This window comes from Hemiscyllium ocellatum, chromosome 22, assembly GCF_020745735.1.
Source record: "Hemiscyllium ocellatum isolate sHemOce1 chromosome 22, sHemOce1.pat.X.cur, whole genome shotgun sequence".
NCBI lineage: Eukaryota > Metazoa > Chordata > Chondrichthyes > Orectolobiformes > Hemiscylliidae > Hemiscyllium > Hemiscyllium ocellatum.
This window is the reverse complement of record NC_083422.1, coordinates 13219598-13243497: the sequence shown is the minus strand read 5'-3', so window position 1 is coordinate 13243497 and position 23900 is coordinate 13219598. Positions and strand designations below refer to the sequence as shown.

The 23900-nt window shown below is 41.5% G+C and overlaps 1 protein-coding gene across 4 annotated transcripts in view; it reads left to right on the top strand.

The window, feature by feature from the left end:
- The window catches only part of prkg1b (protein kinase cGMP-dependent 1b), an 827021-nt gene extending 804455 nt beyond the window's left edge, over positions 1-22566 (top strand). For 2 of the 4 annotated variants that reach the window (XM_060841874.1, XM_060841871.1), the window contains 7 exons: positions 4396-4419; positions 5101-5242; positions 7371-7534; positions 10345-10467; positions 10705-10767; positions 12023-12089; positions 19037-22566. In XM_060841874.1, coding sequence (XP_060697857.1) covers positions 4396-4419; positions 5101-5242; positions 7371-7534; positions 10345-10467; positions 10705-10767; positions 12023-12089; positions 19037-19135 — 682 coding nt within the window. In that variant the 3' untranslated portion in view covers positions 19136-22566. The remainder of the gene's footprint in view (positions 1-4395; positions 4420-5100; positions 5243-7370; positions 7535-10344; positions 10468-10704; positions 10768-12022; positions 12090-19036) is intronic. The other 2 variants (XM_060841873.1, XM_060841872.1) reach the window with 1 other exon arrangement.
- Positions 22567-23900: the final 1334 nt, after the last annotated feature.

The window sequence follows — 23900 nt, the reverse complement described above, 5'->3', positions numbered from 1 at the left end:
CTCTCCCCCTCACACTCTGCCACCCCTTCTTAAACTCTTCTCCCAAACTCTCACAGCCCCTCACAATCTCTCCCCCTCCCAATCTCTCCCCCTCACACTCTCTAACCCCCTCTTAAACTCTTCCCCTCACACACTCACCCCCTCTCACTCTCTCCTGCTCACACTCTCACACATGATCTTAATCCCTTCCCTCTCAGCCCCTCTCAATCTCTCCCCCTTGCACACTCTCATCCCTCACAATCTCTCCCCCTCACAGTCTTTCACCCTGTCTTAATCTCTTTACCCCACAATCTCTCACCCTCAAACTCTCTCACCTCCTCACACTCTTTCATTCCTCACAATCTCTTCCTTCGCACTCTCTTACGCCATCTCAATCTCTCACCCCCTCACAATCTCTCCCCCTCGCACTCTCACATCCCCTCTCAATCTCTCCCCCTCACACTCTCTCAATCCCCACAAATTCTCCCCCTAGCACACTCTCACTCCTTTTCAATCTCTTCCCTCGCACTCTCTCACCCCCTCACAATCTCTCCCCCTTGCACCCTCCCACTGTCTCTCAATTTCTCCCCTCGCACTTTCTCATCCCCTCACAATCTCTCCCCTTCACACTCTCTCACCCCATTATGATCTTTCCCCCTTGCACTCTCTCCCCCTCACATTCTCTCACCTGCACAATCTCTCTCCCTCACACTCTCTCATCCCCTCTCAATCTCTCCCCTCACACTCTCTCAATCTCTCCCCTTCACAATCTCTCCCCCTCACACTCTCTCAATCCCCACAAACTCTCTCCCTAGCACACTCTCACTCCCTTTCAATCTCTTCCCTCGCACTCTCTCACCCCCTCACAATCTCTCTCCCTCACACTCTCTCATTCCCTTTCAATCTTTCCCCTTGCACTCTCACAATCTCTTCCTCCTCACACTCATCACCTCACAATGTCTCCCCCCACACTGTCTCACCCCCTCATAATGTCTCCCCATCACATTCTCTCGCCGCATCACAATCTCTCCCCCTGCACTTTCTCACCCTCTCATAATCTCTCCCCTTGCACATTCTCTCCCTTGCACTCTCTCACCCCTATACTCTCGCATCCAGACATAAAACACCAACAGTCACCCTCATTCTCCCGTCTCTTCACTCCCTCACACAAACTCTTTTGCTTTTGAACATTCTGTCTCCCTCCCTTACTCTCAATCTTTTTTATTTCAAAGATACATTTTATTCATTTTATATGCATAGTTACTGAAGCAGTTCGGTTCTGTGCAGTAATATATCAAGGAAGAAGCAAACAAACATTGGAGTTTGACTCTATCCACCAAACAAACCAAAGGACTTCTAACTTGTATAACATTGCCGGAGGGTCCAATAACTGAGTGCATCCCCAATTACCTTCGGCAGAAGGACCTCAGACAGTGGTCTTTCCTCACTGCAACTTGGTGGCAGATGCTCCAAGCTTTAGTGTGTCCGTTGGCACACAGTCCTAGACCTTTGAATGTGTCAGTCTGCAACACTCGGTCGAGGGCAACTCTTTGTTCTGGAAGATCAGCAAGTATCTGACAGAAAAAAAGCGTCTTTCACCTAATTGATATTCCTCCAGGCACCATCATAAGAACTAGGAGCAAGTGTAGGCCATCTGGCCCTTTGAGTCTTCTCCACCATCATGGCTGATCTTTTCGTGGCCTTAGCTCCACTTACCCGCACTTGCACCATATCCCTTAATTCCTATAAAAGAACATAAGTCAATGTTTGTCTCAACGTGTGTCCCGGAGCACAGACCTTAGAGCACAGAGTCCTGCATCACAGAGCTGGTTGGGGTGAACTTCAACAAGGACCACTGCATCTCTCTGCAGACTTCCTTCAAAAAAGGCACATTCCAGCAGGAGATGTGTGATAGTCTCTACCTCCACTTCATTTCTCTCACTCTCCTCCTTCCCTCATGGTCTGTTAGATGAACTATTTGGAATCTCCCTCCCCAAACTTTCCATTCTCGCTTACTCCTGTATTCACAGTAACTCTCTCACGTTGTGAACACATGGTCTCTCTCTCTCTCTCTCTCTCACACATACTTCACTCATATCTCTGCCTGAAACGCACTCATCACTCTGTAGCCTCTTGAACCTGATTTGTATAAACTGTTGTTATTGGTTGAATCATGTACTATTCCTTCTTTTGAACAGTTTTAATGATAAATCCAAGAATTGAGTAATTGAAAATACCTAGCTGATTTATGCGGTATTAATAATAAAATATGAGAAGCTCTTCTAATCATGTTAAATTATTCTGTCCATCAAACGTTTTTACCTGACCTTTGTATATTGTGAGAATTTACAATTGGATTACCCAATACAACTCTCCTATCCTGTGGTGCCATCTGCTGTCCTGTAGCAAGAGCTGTGTTCCTCAAAACATGCTTTGGAAATAATGAAAGGATTTCATGTTAAGTCATTAATGACTAGTATCCTGTGAAACCTATTAAAATCTGGCGACAAATCTGAGCAGAAAGGCAAAACCATCACACTTAACCACTTAATGGGTCTAATGTAGCCTATTATTTTAAATGTACTTTTCAATTAAATTTTCCACACTGGGCGTAATCTCAGCCTGGGAATCATTAAGAGTCAGATTGATTTAGTAAGGCACAGTGAAAGTACTGTCGACAAGGGCCGTGCTAGATGGCCTAATGATCGTTCTTATCATTGTGATGGTGCTCAATGTATTCAATCGTATAGGTGAACCATCTGAATGAATAAAATGAACCAGTCTGTGGCCAGACACCGCCTATTCCATTGTAGTACACAGCAGAAATACAAATAGGACCATTCTTTTCATTCAGTCCTTTACGCTACTAATATTGTCAAACAAAGCTCCCTCTCATCCCTTAAAGTTTGGCCCTGGACATGACCATGAGTGGACCTGATGTACAAGGATCTGGACTTTGCAGTTGTGATGATGGTGAAGTTGTCAGTGTTCAATGTTATTGCTCCAATCAATTTACAGCAGCTTCAGAAATATGCATATGAGCAGCTGTATGTCAAAATTCATAAATTGCTATTAGCAATTATACTTTTCTTGACAGGATGCAGTGTTGAATTCCACCATGATGTTTGCCTGCGTGCTTGGTGATATCACTGTCACTCAATGCCTTGAGATCCCCATTGATATCAAGTTCAAACTTGAGAAAGGAAATATTGATAATGCAGAGATCACTAGATCATTGTGGACTGCTTTCTCAAAGGGTAGCAATAAACAATGTATCTTCATGACTGACTGAAGGATCCAGCAATATTGAAATAGTTGTGTTGTGCCAATAAATTATTTGCCTGATCAAGGTTGGAACTGAACATTTGACAGTAAAGCGTTTAAATCCATGATCCCATCCAGTGTTTGCTTTGAGGTGTATCATATTGCAGTAAAACTTGGCTCTATATTCTGAACGTGAAAAATCTGCAGGTGCTTAGCATCCTAGGAATGATGCTTCTCATACTGCTTGGATCCAAAAATGTGCAGATTAGGTGAATTGGCCATGCTAAATTGCATGTAATGTTCAGGGACGTGGAGGTTATGTGCATTAATCAGCAGTAAATGTAGAGTAATTGGGAATGGATTTGGGTAGGACACTTTGGAGGGTCTGTGTGGACTGAAAGGCCTGTTTCCACACTGTAAGGATTCTATGGTTATATGATTGTCTCTCTGATTGGTGGATAAGCATACACTGTGAAAGTCTTGTATAAAATGAATATTTTTTGAAAATGTTGATTTAATCTCTGAAGTACTTTGGGAAACATCTGTGCTGAAGAGAAGGCAGAGCAAGTTAAATTGTTCTGCCCTCAATGAATTAATTCTTCACATTTTGTCCAACAACAGCCTGTTCTTTTGGCAAATGTGCCAGCATTTGTTTACAATGACTCATAAACTCATTTCGCAAAACAAATTGCAACATAGTAGGTTATGAGAGAGAGAGCTAAAGGGTAATCCCCAGGATTGGCATTTTAACAAAAAACAAGATTTAGGTTTTGGTTATGCAACTTGATCAGCAGTCGAAAGGCCTGGATTGTGAATATGGCCATTGTCGTTGGACAGTAATGTAATTACGTCCCTTGTCCACTATAGTGCCCACAAAACTTTACATCATTGAGATTGGCAGGATGAAAGTTGGAAAGGCTATCCAATGGGTGGGCAGCACCCTCTCCCAGGTGTCCCCAGGCAAAGAAGATGAAAATTCTCCCCATATTTTAAGCTGACAGAATATTTCTTTAAAAAGAAACCAATAGCTCTTAGTGCCCAAACTCTATTGAAACATTAATAACAGGTCACTGGCCTTAAATGGACAAGTTCCCAGCTATATGGTAGCATCCCCTTTTTCTTGAATAATATTTTGTTGACCTTTTTTCGTAGATACAAAGAAGACAATATTAAAAGGTATGTGGTACTTGTGCATTTAAACAGTTCGACTGCAATCACATGAATTGGAATGTGCAAACAAGCCACTCCACCCATCCAGCTTGCGTCATCCATCTAAAAGACCCCACTTGATCCATTTTCATTGTGTTAGGTGTTAGTCCATTGCATGGGATAACAACTCTGTTTGGCATTTATGTCTCAAGTGCCGAAGCTGTGGTTTCTTCAGTTTACCATCATATTCTGTAGTTCAAGATCAAAAAACGTCTGAAATCCACGTTTCACTGTGAACTCCATCAACTCAAAGGCCTGATGTTCCATCTGTTACAATTGTATACTGTTATTATGCAAACCCTTGTCATAGGTTCCATTTTCACAGAGAAACTAACTGTTTTGAAGCAAATCCACCAAGTTTGTCGAGGGACAAATTCATTCAATCGGTTTCCATTCAGTCTCTGGAAATAACCTTGCATGCGTTGACATCCAGGATTCCACTCCTGCAGCCAGCTCCCCCATGAAAGCTCACACTGTACCTCACAACAATTGAGTGTGCACGCATGACATCAAGGTGGAGTCCAACATGTTGCACCATTGCCTGGCTATACCACTAGCTGCATCTCATGCCAATCTAAACCATACATTTAACACATCACAGGTCAAGTGAAACAGGAAAATGTATTCTTTTTGGTGTTTTTCTTGCAGAGGTTCATTTGATGATGCTACCACTCGTTTCTATACAGCCTGTGTGGTGGAAGCGTTTGCCTATTTGCATTCCAAAGGAATTATTTACAGGGACCTCAAGCCAGAGAATTTAATCCTTGATCATCGGGGTTACGCTAAACTGGTGAGTACTCAAACATTGTGGCTTATTAAAATGGACTACAGTCTTATTAGCTTCTGTAGTGCCACTGGAATGGGTTTGCTGGGGCAAGGGGAAAATTAGAACCACCCTCGGCTGGCTAATTAAACCTTCAGTTTATAGAGTGCAGCACTGAACCCAATGCTATCTAGAATTCACAAGTGGCTTAACGTGGTTAATTAGCCAAAGCATTTAGTTGAAAGATTGGTGAACAACATGTCCCCAGAAAATTCCCCCATGGCTTCACCTCTAAGTATTCAGATTCAACTGCCAGGTTTGAATTTAAACAATCATTTGGGAAGAAATAAAAACTGAAAGAACTATGGATGCTGTAAATCAGAAACAAAAACAGAAATTGTTGGAAAAGCTCAGCAGGTCTGGCAGCACCTGTGGAGAGAAATCAGAGTTAACATTTCAAGTCGAGTGACCCTTCCTCAGAACCCTAGGTCAGACCTGCTGACCTTTTCCAGTACTTTCTGTATTTACTTTGGGAATAAATGTTGCATTTGCCATGGCACCAGCTCAACCAATCAGAGTCCAAAGTGCCAACCAGTCAGCACCCTGTTCTCTTGCAACATAAATTGTTGTTTCCTGTGCAATTTTCTGTCCTTGTAGTTCTATTCTGATGAGTGTATGATGAAAAACCTTTGACAACTGATTCTTTTCATAATAATACTCAAATAAATCCCAAGAACATAAGCCGTTCAATTCTTCTGGCTGTTCCTCTCCTATCCATTATTTTACATTATAACCATTTCTGTTTTGCTTCCATTGATTCTCAACTTGGTTCTGCACATTGGTTGTTTTTTTTAAGCAAATATTTTGTTTTTGATTGCTCTGCTTTCCTCAGTCCAACATGAATGTGAGGGTCATACCTCAAACTCTTGGGTTTTATTGATGAACACCGTTTCCTTGGGCAATCTCGCTCAGAGATCAAGGTCATATATTTTAAATATTGACTTCTAGGTCCATGTTCTGGCCACAGCACGTAGAAAGTTTTTTTCTTCCCTAACTTAGATTTCCATTTCCTGTAACAATGAAAGCCTCAGGTCACAATCCACTCCCGGCACCTTCCCCTGCAACCGCAAGAAATGCAAAACTTGCGCCCACACCTCCTCCCTTACTTCTCTCCAAGGCCCCAAGGGATCCTTCCATATCTGCCACAAATTCACCTGCACCTCCACACACATCATCTATTGCATCCACTGCACCTGATGTGGCCTCCTCTATATTGGGGAGACAGGCCGCCTACTTGCGGAACGTTTCAGAGAACACCTCTGGGACACCCGGACCAACCAACCCAACAAACCCGTGGCTCAACACTTTAACTCTCCCTCCACTCCACCAAGGACATGCAGGTCCTTGGACTCCTCCATTGCCAAACCATAACATCACGACGGTTGGAGGAAGAGCGCCTCATCTTCCGCCTGGGAACCCGCCAACCACAAGGGATGAACTCAGATTTCTCCAGTTTCCTCATTTCCCCTCCCCGCACCTTGTCTCAGTCGAATCCCTCGAACTCAGCACCGCCCTCCTAACCTGCAATCTTCTTCCTGACCTCTCCGCCCCCACCCCACTCCGGCCTATCACCCTCACCTTGACCTCCTTCCACCTATCACATCTCCATCGCCCCTCCTCCCTACCTTTTATCTTAGCCTGCTGGACACACTTTCCTCATTCCTGATGAAGGGCTTATGCCCGAAACATCGAATTTCCTGTTCCTTGGATGCTGCCTGCCCTGCTGCGCTTTTCCAGCAACACATTTTCAGCTCAGGTCACAATCCATCTGGTTCAGTATTCTGCTCAAATTGTCCCAGATGTTGATTATTGGTGCAATGGTTGTGCATCAAAACCCAGATTAACTTCCCACCCTGATGGGAAAGAAATATGTTGGAGGAAATGTGAAGGAAAACTATATACATGAATTTACATATATTGGCATCACCACTTGGCACAATGCAGTGAATGAAGATTGAGTTTGGAGTCTAAATAATGTCTATGCCAAACATTAATTAGTGTCTCTATTAGCCACTCAAAATGTTACGTTGCAAACTACAGGCCAGGAGGATTTTGCAAAGTCACAAATTAAAGCTATTTGTCTCTGTGTGACTAGGTGGACTTTGGGTTTGCCAAGAAGATAGGGTTTGGGAAGAAAACATGGACATTCTGTGGGACGCCTGAATATGTGGCTCCAGAAATCATCTTGAACAAAGGCCATGACATATCAGCAGATTACTGGTCACTAGGAATCCTTATGTATGAACTCCTGACTGGCAGGTGAGAAAAGACATTTACAGTGCCCCTTGTTACCTACAACTATTTCAATAAGCTCATCCATCCTGAACATATTACAAGGCTTGAAAGTATAGTACACAATTCTTGTCAAAATGCAGCAGTAACATTTTCTGATGAAGGACTTGTGCCTGAAATGTTGATTCTCCTGCTGCTGGGATGCTGCTGGATCTGCTGTGCTTTTCCAGCACCATACTTTGCGATTCTGAGTCTCCAGTTCCATATTATTTCTCTAACTGTGAAGGGGCTGCAAACAATGCAATGTGTAAACATTTTGAAACACGCAGTCCGTCTCTTTAAAAGTCATTAGAATACAATAGACAATATGTGCCGCAGTAGGCCATTCTGCCCTTCAAGCTAGCACCACCATTCATTATGATCATGGCTGATCACCCACAATCAGTATCCTATTCCTGCCTTATCCCCATAACCCTTGATTCCACTATCCTTAAGAGCTCTAACCATCTCTTTCTTGAAAGTATCCAGAGACTTGGCCTCCACAGCCTTTTGGGGCAGAGCATTCCATATATCCACCACTCTCTGGGTGAAGGAGTTTCTCCTGAACTCTGTTCTAAATGCCCTACTCCTTATTTTTTTAAACTGTGTCCTCTGGTTCTGGACTCACCCATCAGCGGAAAAATGCTTTCTGCCTCCAGGGTGTCCAATCCTTTAATAATCTTATATGTCTCAGTCAGATCCCCTCTCACCCTTCTAAACTCAAGTGTATACAAGACTAGTCGCTCCAACCTTTCAACATATGATAGTCTCACCATTCTTGGAATTGTCCTTGTGAACCTATGTTGCACTCCCTCAATAGCCAGAGTGTCTTTCCTCAAATTTGGAGACCAAAATTGCACATAATACTCCAGGTGCAGTCTCACCAGGGCCCTGTACAGCTGCAGACACATAAGCCATGCACCCCTGTACAATTTATCCCTGACTGCTGCCATATATCACCTCCAGAAACTCATAAGTTAGCTCAAACTGAATTCAAGCTCATAAACAGACTCAACAAGAGCCCTCCTGAAGAAGGGCTAATGCCGAAACGTTGATCCTCCTGCTCCTCGGATGCTGCCTGGCCTGCTGTGTTTTTCCAGCACCACATTTTTCAACTCAACAGGAAATAACACTGTTACAGATGCAATCTCAATGCTGCTGTAAATATTGATGAGAAACTACCTGCCTGGCTGACTTGGTAGCACTCTTGCCTCTGGGGCAGAAGTTGAAGCTAAAGTCTCAAATCACAGTGTGATTACACCATTCAGGCCTACACTGCACGTTGATATTGATGACCTTCTCTATTGACTAAGGAACTGTCCTTCAGATGTGACAGTGAACCAACACCTCATCTGACTACTCAGGGGGACAGATAAGATCCCTTAGTCCATACTGAAAAGGGAAAATATTGTGTTCATCTCTGTGTCCATCAATTCACCAAGCACAGTAATCTGATTAAATGACCATTTAACCATTGCTCTTTCTTGGATCATACTGATTAGAAATGTGCATATCTCAAATAACATGACTGAAGAACCAATTGTGGATGTAGGTTTGCTCGCTGAGCTGCAAGGTTCATTTCCATTTGTTTCGTTACCTTACTAGGTAACATCTTCAGTGGGCCTCAGGTGAAGCAATGCTGAAAATTCCTGCTTTCTATTTATATGTTTGGGTTTCTTTGGGTTGGTGATGTCATTTCCTGTGGTGAAGTCACTTCCTGTTCCTTTTCTCAGGGAGTGGTAGATGTGTTTGTTGTAGAGTTCCGGTTGGAATGCCATGCTTCAAGGAATTCTCATGCTTGTCTTTGTTTGGCTTCTCCTAGGATGGATGTGTTGTCCCAGTCGAAGTGGTGTCCTTCCTCATCCGTATGTGAGAATACTAGTGAGAGAGGGTCTTGTCTTTTTGTGGCTAGTTGGTGTTCATGTATCCTGGTGGCTAATTTTCTGCCTGTTTGTCCAATGTAGTGTTTGCTACAGTCCTTGCATGATATTTTGTAAATGACGTTAGTTTTGTTCATTGTCTGTATGGGGACTTTCAAGTTCATCAGCTGCTGCTTTAGTGTGTTGGTGGGTTTGTGGGCTCCCATGATGCCAAGGGGTCTGAGTAGTCTGGCAGTCATTTCAGAGATGCCTTTGATGTAGGGGAGAACTCTACAACCAGAACTTTATCAACAAACACATCGAGTTGGACCACATCTACCACCCCCTGAGAAAAGGAACCGGAAGTGACTTCACCACAGGAAACAACATCACCAACCCAAAGAAACCCAAACATATAAATTAAAACGCAGGAACTTTCAGCATTGCTTCGCCTGAGGCCCACTGAAGATGTTACCCAGTAAGGTAACAAAAGGTCTGGAAATGAACCTTTCAGCTCAGCGAGCAAACCTACATCCAAAACCTCAACCTGAGCTACAAATCTTCTCAAAACTCACAGAAGAACAAATTTAACCAACTATTCTACCCTGTGTTGTTGATGGGCCCTTTTGTACAAATTGGCTTCTGCACTTGGCCATAAATAAATGTTGGAAAATCATTGGTTAATTCTGATGTAATTGGAGACACTCAGAGAACGTGAAGTGTTTTATGTCAGTACAAGTTATTTCTTGTGAGAGCAGGGGTTTTTTTATTCTTTGGCAAGAAACAAGCATCATGTAGAAGAAAATCAATTATACGAATGGAGTTGACAGAATAATCTTGAGCTTGTATTAATTGTTTTGAGACAAGGAAAGCTATTGGTTTCCAAGTCTTATAGTGAAACTCATTCTAATTCTATGTTGTCTCTTCGTTTTTACAAAGCCCACCATTCTCAGGTCCCGACCCCATGAAGACATATAACATCATACTTCGTGGGATTGATATGATTGAATTTCCAAAGAAGATTACCAAAAATGCTGCTAACCTCATCAAGAAACTATGCAGGTGTGTTCCTACTCAATTTGGTCAGAGGAGAGATGTAAAAACTTCAACCTATAACTGGTTGGATTCCTATTTGAGCAATTGCCTATGTTCAACACCTAGACGAAGAAGTCAATGCAGGTTCTCCCTCTCCTCGTATCACTCTTATTTGTTTTGTGCTGCAAGTCAAATCACGACCATAAAGTTGAAGTATTAAAGAGGGCTTCAATCGTTCAAAATGTTTTTCTGCTCTTATAACAGGGACAATCCTTCAGAAAGACTTGGGAACTTGAAAAATGGAGTTAAAGATATTCAAAAGCACAAGTGAGTGGATCTTTAATCACACCTCTATGCAACGTTGTGTTAAACAAATTCCTTTAGGATCTTGTGGCAACAATAAAGAAAATCAGTTTTTTTTTAAATATGTGGGGCTCTGGATCACTATTTATACATTATAATGTAGTAATCTTATGTGTTGATTTAATGAATGGATCATCTCCTTTTGTCCTCTTTCTTCTAACTGCTATTCTGCATGAAAAATTATTGACTGTGCAGTCAGTATTCAGAGGTTTTTTTTTCCCCTTGTTAGGCGACCTGAATCAAGTTTCAATTAAAATGAGTGAGTCTTCATTAACATGTACATTGAGTTACTGATGCTAGTTAAAATGTTAAGCGAGACAACCAGGAAAGAAACATTGAGACTGATTTATATCTCAGTTAAGATTGAGAAAAAAAAAACTTGTATAAAGTTTCTTTGAAAATGTTGCGGTTGGAAACTGGGGCCAAGGCTATAAATTATGCATGAGATTCCAATCTCCTTTGGTACTTACACAATGGTAGGACTTAGGCTTCTGCATTAGCCATTACGTCATCCACACTTCATTGAAAATCTCATCTTTTGTACACTTATGTTTATTAATGTAGTATTTATCAAATTAATTTCCTGTCCTGTTCCACTTATTGTCATCCATAATTACAGCTAAACCTGCTTCTGATCAGAAACTCTCGTGCAGCTGATTGCCATGTACACAAATTTTCTTGATAAGTGAGTCACCAATTCCTTCAAGTCCTTCCCTGAAATGCCATTTAATGCTATCCTCCCCTCAAAAACTTGGCAAATGCATTATGCCATTTCATCCACATACTGTAATTGCAACAATGAAATGCCTGGTCTTCATTATCAGGAGGAAAGCTTGTCTAAGTACACCTTTCACTACTTCCCTCTGAATTGTTTTCTTCCTTGCCACAATGTGCATGGTACTGGATGAGTCAGTTAAACACAAACAATGTCAAACAGTTCTGTACCAGAGGGATATTGGTCTTGAGATCCTAAGAAAACTCAGATTGAGTTGTGCCTTTCTAAATCTCCTTGAAAATTTATCTGAAGCATTTGTAGACTATTTCTGGTCCTTAATGCATTTGCAGATCTCAAAAGGCTTAGGGAGAACCCACAAAGACCCTTGGCTGACTTACAATGTGCCTGCTTTGGAAGCTCTTAGTAAAGTTATTTGATATAAAATCGAAAATACATCAAATTTTAACAGATTTACAACAAAGGAAATTTACTTTTCTTTTCCAGATGGTTTGAAGGTTTTAACTGGGAAGGATTAAGAAAAGGCACATTAACACCTCCAATCGTATCCAGTGTAAGTGTACAGCAGAGGTATTCTTATATAATTGCTCGTCATACCTGTTGTACCTAGGTTAAAAAAATTATTAAACAGGATCTGCCAGATTTCTAAACTGTTCTCTGGCAAGTAATAACTAACTGCTATGATTCTGAGGGTGTTTCTAAATAAGGAGTTCATATATTACTCAAAAGCATAGCGCATTACGACCCAAGCTAAGGTTGATCTCTTAAAATCATTCTGATGTATCAGTTTTGGAAAGTTTAAGGGATTTTTCTCTCCATTGTGAGCAAGTGCCTTTGCACAGAATTCCTGTTGGTGATGACATTTTATTTCTGATAAATAATTTCAAGTTGAAATTACAGCTATTCCATGGCTGGCAATTATGTTCAATAATCATGATTAAAGCTCCAGTACCTGATAGCTGATAGCAAATTGCCACATTTGTAATTTTCCTCTTGATACTAGTGTGACAGGTTCCATAGCAATCTTACCTCTGAGTTATGTGGTCGGCATTTCAATGCCAGAGCATACGTACACTGTATCGACTGATACCTCAGTGCTGTGTATAGCTTGTGGCTTTTTCCTTGTGTTAACATAGTAACCTGAGACTCCAAATCAAGTTTGGTTTACATGCCAGTACATCTTGAGTTCTCTCAATGTTCAACATTCTCCCCGTAACCAAGAATTAATTAGCTCTTTATAAATCTGATTTTCTGTTTGTGGGAACCTGACTGCTGTATTTGTGCTTATGACAACAATAACTAATTAAATCTGAAGGTATTTGAGGCATCCAGCCAGGTATTGATAATGTGTTCTTCAAGTCCATGTTGGTTCTTTCTCCCAAACTAATTATAACCCAAACCCAATGAAAATAAAATCATGAGCAAAGAAAATGGCACATGTTCCAGATACACAGCAAATTAGGGTGGCACAGTGGCTAGCACTGCAGCCTCACAGCACCAGGGTCCCAGGTTCGATTCCAGCCTTGGATGACTGTGTGGAGTTTGCACGTTCTCCCCATGTCTGCATGGGTTGAATTGGCCATGCTAAATTGCCCATAGTGTTAGGTGCATTGGTTGGGGGGAGATGGGTCTAGGTGGGTTATTCTTTGGAGGGTCGGTGTGGACTGGTTGGGCTGAAGGGCCTGTTTCCATACTGTAGGGAATCTCATCTAATCTCTTCAAATCTGAAGCATCTGTGGAGAGAGGGAAATAGAGTTAACATGTCCACCATTTGTGACAATCCAAAACAATAAAGGCAGAGCAGTTACAATATAAAATTGTTCATCTAAAAGAGTTGATGATAGTGGGGGCAGAGAATTAAAATGGCAAATCACTAGAAACACTGTGTGGCAATTGCAGATTGCACTAAGGTGTTCAGCAAAGTGGTCACCCAGTTGGCACTTGGTCTCCTCAGTTTATAAGCAGTAGCATTTTGAGAAGTGAATACAACTTGCTAATGGGAAAGCAATACTTTATAGCACGGTTCAAGCTAGAACTTATGCTTGGGACCTTGGACCATGAAAAGGGAGGAGACAAACTTGTAATTAGACATTTTTGGTGCAGAATCAGATTTAATTCTCTATCCTAGAAACAGTGTAAAATTCAAACCACAGCTAGTTTCCGTGTTTTCTTTGCAGCAAGATTGAACTGAGGTCACGAGCTGAGAGGAGGTTTGATATTCCTGGTTAGACACATTGTCATGTTGGAGGCCTACAGCTGATGTTTCAGCCCATATCATCTTACTCCTAGTGTTGGCAGTCTGTAACAACATTTTCCCAAATCTGACATTTCCAGTCCTATCCTTTCTTTTAACTTCTTTACCTCTATGCAAGCCTTTCAATTCTCATTTTCACACCCTTCCATTGCTTTTTATGGGTGGAGATGATGTTCGTCTTTCCAGCTCTTTGAGCCGGCCATTTTAATACAGCATCCTGCTTGCATACTCACTTGTCTGTTCTCAACATGCTGCAGTGCTCCAGTGAATCACAGCGCAAACAACATCTCATCTTCAGACTGGGCACCCTTCTGGGCTCAATATTTATTTCAACACCTTCAAATTGTGAACCCAATTCTTCCCTTTCTTTTAGCATTGCTTGAAACATTCTCTGTCACCCTTTCTCCCCTTCCCCCACCCCAGTGAGACTGTCTGTCTGTTCCTTCCAGTCTGGTAGGTGACACACAATTTTCCTGCCATTCTCACATTCCAATCACTTAATCTGAACTATCAACATCCTTTCTTGCCCACCAACCACCCCCAGCATTATATAAATGCTGGCCCCTCCACACTTCACTTCAGCTCCGATGAAAAGTCATCTGGCAGCGCTCTGATAACTAGTGCTTCCAAATAAACCTGGTGGGCTATAACCTGGTGTTGTGTGATTTTTAACTTTGTCCACCACAGTCCAACACTGGCATTTCCACATCATAAAATTGAAACGTTAGCTTGCTCTCTCTCTCTCTAGGAATGCTGCCTGGCCCACTGAGATTGCCAGCATTTTTTTTGTTTTCAGTTCAGATTCCAGCATCTGCAAGTAATTAAGTTTCAGGCTGACCAACTTGGAACGGTTCAACAATACTTAGTCTGGAATTGTTAGAGATTGCAAACCTAGTCTAACTTGTGGATAACTAGAGACCTGACCCACATCACAGACACATCATCCCCCACCTGTTCCTGCCTCACCCTTGGACTGGTTGTTTCTTAGCTCCCAGACTACCTCTGTTCTTTCCCGATTTCCCCAAATACCTCTTCTTCAAAATAGGGAATAGTCAAATGTCATGAGAATGTAGTAACATTGGGTATTGTTCAAAATTCACAGCTATGCATATAGATTTACTGAACTTGGAGGCATGTTGTTCATAGTGTCCTAGCCTATAATTGTTTCAAATTCTAGAGATCTTTTTATATTTATAGAAGCCTAGTGAGTACTGTAATACCAGTTAAAAGAAATCTCATGCGATATGGTAAATATTCAGTTTTAAAGAGTAAAATGATAGAAGGTGTGATCAACAGTGCTATCAAGCAGCACCTGCTCAGCAATGCCGAGTTTGGGTTCTACCAGGACCATTATAGCCTTGGTTCAAACATGGACAAAAGAGCTGAATTCCAGTCATGAGGTAACAGTGACAGCCCTTGACATCAAGGCTGCATTCAACCAAGTGTGACATCAAGGAGCCCTAGCAAAACTGGAATCAATGGGTATCAGGGGGCAACCTCTTTGGTGATTGGAGTTGTACCTGATACATAAGAAGATGGTTGTGGTTGTTGGACGACAATCATCTCAGCTCCAAGACATCTCTTATGGAGTTCCTCAGGGTAATGTCCAACCATCTTCAGTTGCTTCATCAATTTCCGTCCACCACAAAATCAGAAGTGGGGATGTTTGCCAATGATCACACAACATTCAGCACCATTCGCGACTCTTTGGACATTGCAGCAGATCATGTCCAAATACAGCAAGATCTGGATAATATCCAGAGGTGACAAGTGGCAAGTAACATTCACACCACACAAATGCCAGATTATGATCATCACACAAGAGACAATCTAACCACTGCCCCTTGACATTCAATAATGTTACCATCACTGAATCTCTCACTTTCAACATCCTGGAAGTTACCATTGATCAGAAACTCACTGGACTCACCACATATATACGGTGGCTGCAACAGGAGGTCAGAGGCTAGGAATACTGCTGCAAGTAACACACCTTCTGACTCCTGAAAGCTTGTCCACTATCTACAAAGCACAAGTCATGAGTGTGATGGAATACTCTCCGCTTGCCTAGCTGAGTGCAGCCCCAACAAAATTCGAAGCTTGGCACCATTCAGATCAAAGCAGTCTGTTTGATTGGCACTGCATCCACAAACATCCACTCCCGTCACCTCCAACGCTCAGTAGCAGCAGTGTGTACTATCTACAAGATGCACTGCAGAAATTTACCTTAGATCCTCAGGCATCACCTTCCAAACCCGCAACCACTTCCATCTAGAAGGACAAGGGCAGCAGTTATATGGGAACACCAGCACTTTCAAGTTCCCCTGCAAGCCACTCACCATCCTGATTTGGAAATAAGTCAGCATTCCTTCACTGAGGCTGGGTCAAAATCCTACAATTCCCTCACTAATGGCCTGGCAGGTCAACCCACAGCAGGTGGAATGCAGTAGCTCAAGAAGGCAGCTCACCATCCCTGAGTGACGAGAACTCATCTATTGAGGTGGTATGGGGCGGGGTTAGAAACAGGAGAGGAGAAGACACTGCTTGAAGTTTTTTAAAGACCTCCGCAGAGTTCTAGGCAGGTGGAGGAGAGAATTGGCAAAATTATTCTGGGTGGGAGTGAAAAGAACAGGGTGGTCATTATGGGAGAATTTAACTTCCCCAACATTGTACGAGAGTTAAAGCATTTGCAGTAAAAAGTGAGGTTTGCAGATGCTGAAGATCAGAGCTGAAAATGTGTTGCTGGTTAAAGTGCAGCAGGTCAGGCAGCATCCAAGGAACAGGAAATTCTACGTTTTGGGCAAAAGTCCTTCATCAGGAATGAGGAAAGTGTGTCCAGCAGGCTAAGATATCTTTCCATCACACTTTCCTCATTTCTGATGAAGGGCTTTTGCCCAAAACATAGAATTTCCTGTTCCTTGGATGCTGCCTGACCTGCTGCGCTTTAACCAGCAACACATTTTCAGCTTAAAGCATTTCCAGTCATTTTTGGACCAGTTTTTGTCCAATGTGTGCAGGAGGGGTCAAAACAAGGTCAAATCCTACCTAGCAAAATATCACCCCTTCGATCTACTCTTGGTCATTAGCAAAGTAGTGGAAGAAATTATTGACAGTCCTGCTCATTGACACTCCCCAGGCACAGCAGTAGCCCATGCCAATACACAGCAGGGACTCAACAAGATCCAAGCTTAGGTTGATAAGTGATCAGCAACAGTCATGCCACACAAGTGCCAGGCTGCTACCCTCATCAACAAGAGTGAATCTAACCAACACTCCTTGCCATTGAATGGGCTGAACCCCCACCATCAACATATATTAATAATGGGGTAAAAGTTTTTGGGGGAGCTGTATATATCTGAAAGGCTTAATAATGTGGAGTATCATAAACACCACCCACTATAATGATGTTAAATGGACTTGTGAACAAAACTTCTACTTCTAGTCTCTGTAACAATGAGTATCATATAAGAAGATAAGAACTAAAATCAGGAGATTGAAATCTCTCTACCCCTTTGCTCACAAGGTTCATTCCTGATGAAGGGCTTATGCCTGAAACGTCGATTTTCCCGCTCCTCAGATGCTGCCTGACCGGCTGTACTTTTCCAGCACCACTCTCTCGACTACAATCAGGAGAAAGCAATTCAGCCCCTCGAGCCTGCACTGCCATTTGACACAATCATGGCTGACCTCATTTCGGCCTTAAAGTCATGCTCTCTTTAACCCTTCAACTATTACTAATTAAAGATCTGTCTATCTCATCCTTAAATTTACCCAGGACCCTAACAGCCACTGCACTCTGGAGTCATGAATTTCACAGATGTTTGACCCTTTGAGTGAAGTAATTTCTCCTCATCTCTGTTTTAAGTCTGCTACCCAATATCCTAAAATTATGACCTATTCTTCTACATTGAGGAAACATCCTTTATGCATCTACTTTATTAATCCCCTTTAGCACCTCATTATATTTCTCAATCTTCTAAACTCATCAATGTAACCTGTATCTAGTTGATGTTATGCAATAAACTATGTCTTCTTTAAGGTAATAGGTTCCTCTAATTAGATGATCAAGTGATTTTCCCCTATCACACTAGTCGTGGAGTGTGGTGGTGGAAAAGCACAGCAGGTCAGGCAGCATCCGAGGAGCAATCGATGTTTCGAGCATAAGCACTTCATCAGGAATTAGGCAGTGCCCAAGGGGGCTGAGAGATAAATGGGAGGGGGTGGGGCTAGGGGCAAGATACCTGGGAATGCGATAGATGATTAAAGTGGAATTGAAGGTAACAGGTCAAAGGGTGGAGCGGATTGTCCTGCTCCCTGGAAGTTGCCTGACCGACTGTGCTTTTCCACCACCACACTCTTCGACTCTGTTCTCCAGCATCTGCAGTCCTCACTTTCCTCTATCACACTAGACCAAGTACGCTGCGTACGTCTCTGCATTTAGAGGGAACATGGAAGCAAAAAGATCATATTGTTCCAGTCATACATACACAGTGGCCTCTACTACTTAGAAAGACGAGCGCAGTGAATGCATGAGAACACCATCACTGGCAAGCTCCCCTTCAAGACACATACCACCCTGACTCGGAACCAAATCACTGTTCCTTCCTGTCACGTGAGGAACTTCCTGGAGCATTCTAACAGCATGAGATGTATGCCTGCATCAAATGGACAGTCGTACTTCAACAAGGTGTCTTGCTACCACTATCTCCTGGGCTATTAGGGATGGGTAACAAATGTTAGCCTTGCCAGCAATGCTCAAAGAACAAAATAATTTAGTTGGTGCATTTCTTACATTTACTGCAGTGTCTGAACTTAAATATTTTATTGGCTGTGGAATATTTTGGGAACTTCCTGAGGTTTTGAATGACACTGCAAAAAAAAAACACGAACAGAAATTACTGGAAAAGCTCAGCAGGTCTGGCAGCATCTGTGGAAAGAAATCAGAGTTAACGTTTCATCTCAAGTTACCCTTCTTCAGTTGCATGGTTCTGAAGAAGGGTCACTGGACCTGAAACGTTAACTCTGACTTTTCCAGCAACTTCTCTTTTCGTTTCTGATTTACAGCATCCGCAGTTCTTTCAGTTTTTATTTTACACGGGCAAAAAAAGTTTTCTTTTGTTTGTGGAGGAGTAACTTGGTTGTAATGTTGTAGCCTTGCAAGTCTCCTTCCAGTACTGAAAGCGGGAGATAAGAATTCACCTACTTTGAGCTGTCAGCTGAAAATGTCATGACGTTTCTTTTTGCAGGTCACATCTCCAACAGACACAAGCAACTTTGACAGCTTCCCTGAAGACAATGATGACCCACCTCCTGATGACAACTCTGGATGGGATGCAGATTTCTAAATCTGTCCTGCAAACTTGCTTCTGCCTTGCCTAGGACAGCATGTTGGTCAGAGGAAAGTGGAAAAGAGGCTGCCAGTAAATGGGAAAAAAACCAGAAAGAGGATTAGTGCTCTGGATCACCATGATGCCTTGACTGATGCCTGCTCCACTGACAATGGCGGAATTAGGAGCGACGCCGTTAGATAATTGCGATGGTGTTCCTTTCAAAAAAGAAACACTCTAGATTTGAATGGAAAAGTAGCAACTTAGATGGTGGTCCTAGAGCAACCTGTTTTATTAGCATACATGTAAGGCTTTCCCTTCACTGAGGTGACTATTGCTTTTGCTCCAGAGACCAAGTAATACTCAAAAAGGTTATAAAATGGGTCATTTGAAACCAGTAAACTTAAGGGGTTTTTCTAATTAAAATAAAGAGACAAATGTAGGTATTTATTCAGGGGATTTATATTCAGGGGACAATGATACTTACTATAGAATTGAATTCGGGATGTTCCCACTCAAGTGCACGTACGCACATCTGCGTGTGTGTGTGACAAGTGTGTGTATGTATCTCCACCCCCCCCCCCTCCAAAAGGACCATTAAACCTCACTCTTCACATTAAGTCACTTTATTCATTATTAGTCTGGATACTACATCTCTGTTCCAATGATATATTTAATAGTGGCATCAATATTTATATGCATAAAGCACAATTGCTGTTGCTACTGGGACTTTATTTCCACTCGAACATGAGTGCCTGCCTGATCAAATACAATTAAAATGGTCTCCTATACGTTGTAAAGGCCAATACCTTTCTCTGTATCACAATGTAGAGATACTGACGGTCAAATACTGCCTGAAGATGCATTTTAATAGTCATCGTTTGTGTTTGACATGCCACTGCATTTAAATGCTGGCTGAAAACTATGGGCTCATGGAACTGTGTCTAATAATTTGTTATTACAGTTAGATTTCTAAGTCATGCTGCTCAAAGGTGTGTTTATTTTAAATCTAGCCTTTTATTTAAGATTTCCTTGAATAGAATTCTGACCTCCTTCCCAGTCAAAAGCTTCGAAATGGATCAAATGTAAGTAATGAACTTATTTATCCCTCAAACAAGGTCAACAAATTAATCATCCAGTTGCATATCGCATTGTTGTTTAGGACCATGTTCTGCACAAAGTGTTGCATTTTCTACATCATTTCTTTTCAAAATATATCTCTGACTGACTGCATGTTAGTTTTGCACAACCTGGGATTTGGGCAGGAATTGTATCAAAGGGGGTCAGTTAGCTCAGTCAATGAGACAGCTAGACACAGAGTAACACCAACAAGTGGGTTCAATTCCTGCACTGGCTGAGGTTAACATGAAGGACTCTCCTTCTTAACCTCTCGCCTCATCTGAGTTGTGTGGTCCTCAGGTTAAAGCGCCACCAGTCATTGCCCTCTTTCTCTCTCTCTCTCTCACTAATAAAAGACCCATTGGAACATTGGACTGTGTGGACTTTACTTCATCAGTGCAATGTTTTTCTTTCTGATGAAGGGCTTTTGCCCGAAAAGTCGATTTCGCTGCTCCTTGGATGCTGCCTGAACTGCTGTGCTCTTCCAGCACCACTAATCCAGAATTTGGTTTCCAGCATCTGCAGTCATTGTTTTTACCTCAATGTTTTTCTTCGTCTACTCTTCTGTGCTATTGTAGAAAGACACCACTAAAGGGGACAAAGTGAGAAGCTGAATTAAGAATGGAAAAGCTGGTCACTACCAACCACCCACTAATCTCACTAATTACCTTACATATTAATCACCCTCAATACTAACAAGGTGTCACTTTGAATTTAATCTCAAGTCTTTATTTAAGGGTAAATGCTCTTTAGAAAAACATGGATGTAATCCTTTATAGCCCACAGTTCACCTGGGTATTGCTTTGAAAGCCACCATAAAAATTCTTTAAACTGTAGGTGTGAAATGACCAACTCTCCTTTGGCAATACAAAGTCCTGCAAAATTAACGAAAAAGCTGAACACATTTTCCCAGTGCCCATTCCAATATTTAAAAGATGCCACATATCTATCAATCATGATTTTTTTTAAAAAAATCAGCAATGTTTAAGTATTTCTTGGGCTGTTTTCTTTATTTATGCTCTCTCTGTGTCGATAAGTTCATCAAGAGTGTCAGGGTTACAATGTAACTTCTATTACTGGTGAATTGTGAAAGATGAGCATAGAAATAATGGAGGGGGACCTGTAAATACAATGTGAAAGTGAAGGAGGAAGCTCTGGATACAATCTCATGTGAAGTAGCAATCAAATACTGTGGGTCAAGAGGGTTTGTCATATTTGCGGCTTTGTATTTTCAAAACATTGTATCTCCTGTTTTTATTTAATTGGACCACAAGTTCCATATTATTGCAAATAAGTTGATCTGTTTTGGGTGTTGAGACTCTGTATGTGATTTAACCCCTTTTTTTCTTTTTAGCTGACTTGATGCGTTTTCCATGTTATAAAAGAGCCCAATGCTGTTGAGCTAACTGTAAGATAAAGTCCAAAGGCTTTATCTGCCTAAAACAAATTCTCAACTAATTTAAAGACCATAGGTTAGACAAGCTTTGGCATTGTCTCAAGTGCCTTAAAACACATGGCATCCAAACAAATTTATAAATTTGGTCTTTTGCTGCGTAAACTTAAAACAAAAACAAACAAAAAATCTCAAGGATCAATCCTTCTTAACTGGCTTCTGTATAAATTCTCTGTTCTGTAAGGTTCAATAGGCTTTTTTGTCAATATGATGTACAAGTTACAGTAAATATCCTGTGGTACCAGAAGTTATGTTCAGTTTTAGGAAGGCTGTGAGAATGGTGATGACATAGTGCATCATTTCTGTGAAATGTGTGCACATGCCACAAAACAAAAGTCACATGACTATAACTACCGTTACTTTGGCTGACACATGGAAGCCTATCGTCTTTTAATATACCTGTGTTGCAAAATGTTAGGGTATAAGTATCTCCTTAATGTTGTCAAATTACAATGAATGTGGCCCTGGTGAACATTGTTCAAAATCTTTCAGGATAACTGTAAACTGTCTCATTAGAGTACTGTGTTCAAGCATTGGCTTAACATAGCTGATACCCACTTTTAAGATCTATATTTCCTGTCTCTATTTAACTCGAAGTTTATCATCAACTGTTCCAACTTACTGAACATTTATAAATTTATATGAAGTATTTGTTGGGAGTTGTTTCCAATTTAGTCTTCTTTTTTCTGTTTGAATAGATGAGCATGGCGAATTTGTCAAAATGTATATTTTGTCACTGAATGCTGTTCACAGGCTTGTTGCACTCCCTTGGTTGTAGATTTTTAACTTTTACATATTTAATTGTCCCTGATTTTGTCTTGTATCTCCCTGCAGCTGTCAATGCAGAGTGCCTGTTATATACTTTCTAGAGCTAAAATAAAGATGATTACTTTTGAACTATTTATATGAAAACTCTTTGAGTTTCAATGTTTAAAAGATTGCATGAAAACCCAATCTTTAATACTCCCCTGACAGCTAGGTGAGTAAAAATCAGCGAACAGACTCAGTTAGACTCTTAAAACAGGGAAATTGTGACTATACACATTAAATTTGGATAGGCCATAATGATATCGAGTGAGTTAGGTTATCGAAGATAAGAATATGATGACAAGAAAGTGCATCAGATGAGATATAAGTTAAAGTAGGGAATAGAGGACAGCAAAGAAAAGGACTGGGAAGGCAACAAAATATGTTGAATAGATGCTTCCAATCTATGAAACTGGTTTTCAGTACATTTCACCTCATATCAATACAACCAGAGCAAACAATTGAATAATTCAAGAACCAGTTGGAGTTTTTATAACTGCAATTTCCACAACCTTTTGTGTTAAGAGAGTGAGTTAGTTTCAAAAACATTGCACATGCACGTGAAGCATGTGATAAAAGACCATGTGATTTGGGAGCAGAATTAAGCTATTTGGCCCATTGTATTTGCTCCACCATTCAATCATGGCTTATATGTTTTTCAGCTCCATTCTCCAGCCTTCTCCTGGTAACCTTTGATCCCCCTACTTATCAAGAACCTATCTATTTGTCTTAATGATTTACCTCCATGCTGTTCTACAGCATTGAGTTCCAAAGATTCACCACCTACTGGGTGAAGAAATTCCTCCTCATCTAATTTCTAAAGGGTCATCCCTTCACTCTGTGGCTGTGCCATCCGGTCCTAGTCTCTATTGGAACCATCTTCTCCATGTTCACGCTATCCACACCTCTTGGTATTCTGTAAAGTTTTCAATTAGGTCACCTTTCTCTTTCTAAACATCATCGAGTTCAAATCCAGAATCCTCAACATCTCGTCATACGACAAGCCTTTCATACCCAGGACCATTCTTGTGAACCTCCCCTGGAGTCCCTCCAATACCGGCACATCCTTCCTGAGATATGAGGCCCAAAACTGCTCAGATTATTCCAATTCCTGTCTGACCAGAGCCTTATATTGTCTCAGCAGTACATCTCTGCTCTTGTATTCTCGCTCTCTTGAAATGAATACTAACACTTTCTAACTGCCAACTGAACCTGCATGTTAACCTTAAGAGAATCCTGAACTTAGACTCCTAAGTCCCTTTGTGGTTTAGACTTCAGAAGAATTTCCCTACTTAGAAAATAATCTACTCCTCTAGTCTTCCTACCATCTGCCATTTCTTTGCCCATTTTCCTGGCCTGTCAAACATATTGGTATTATCAACATTAGCAAAATCTGCCTTCAAC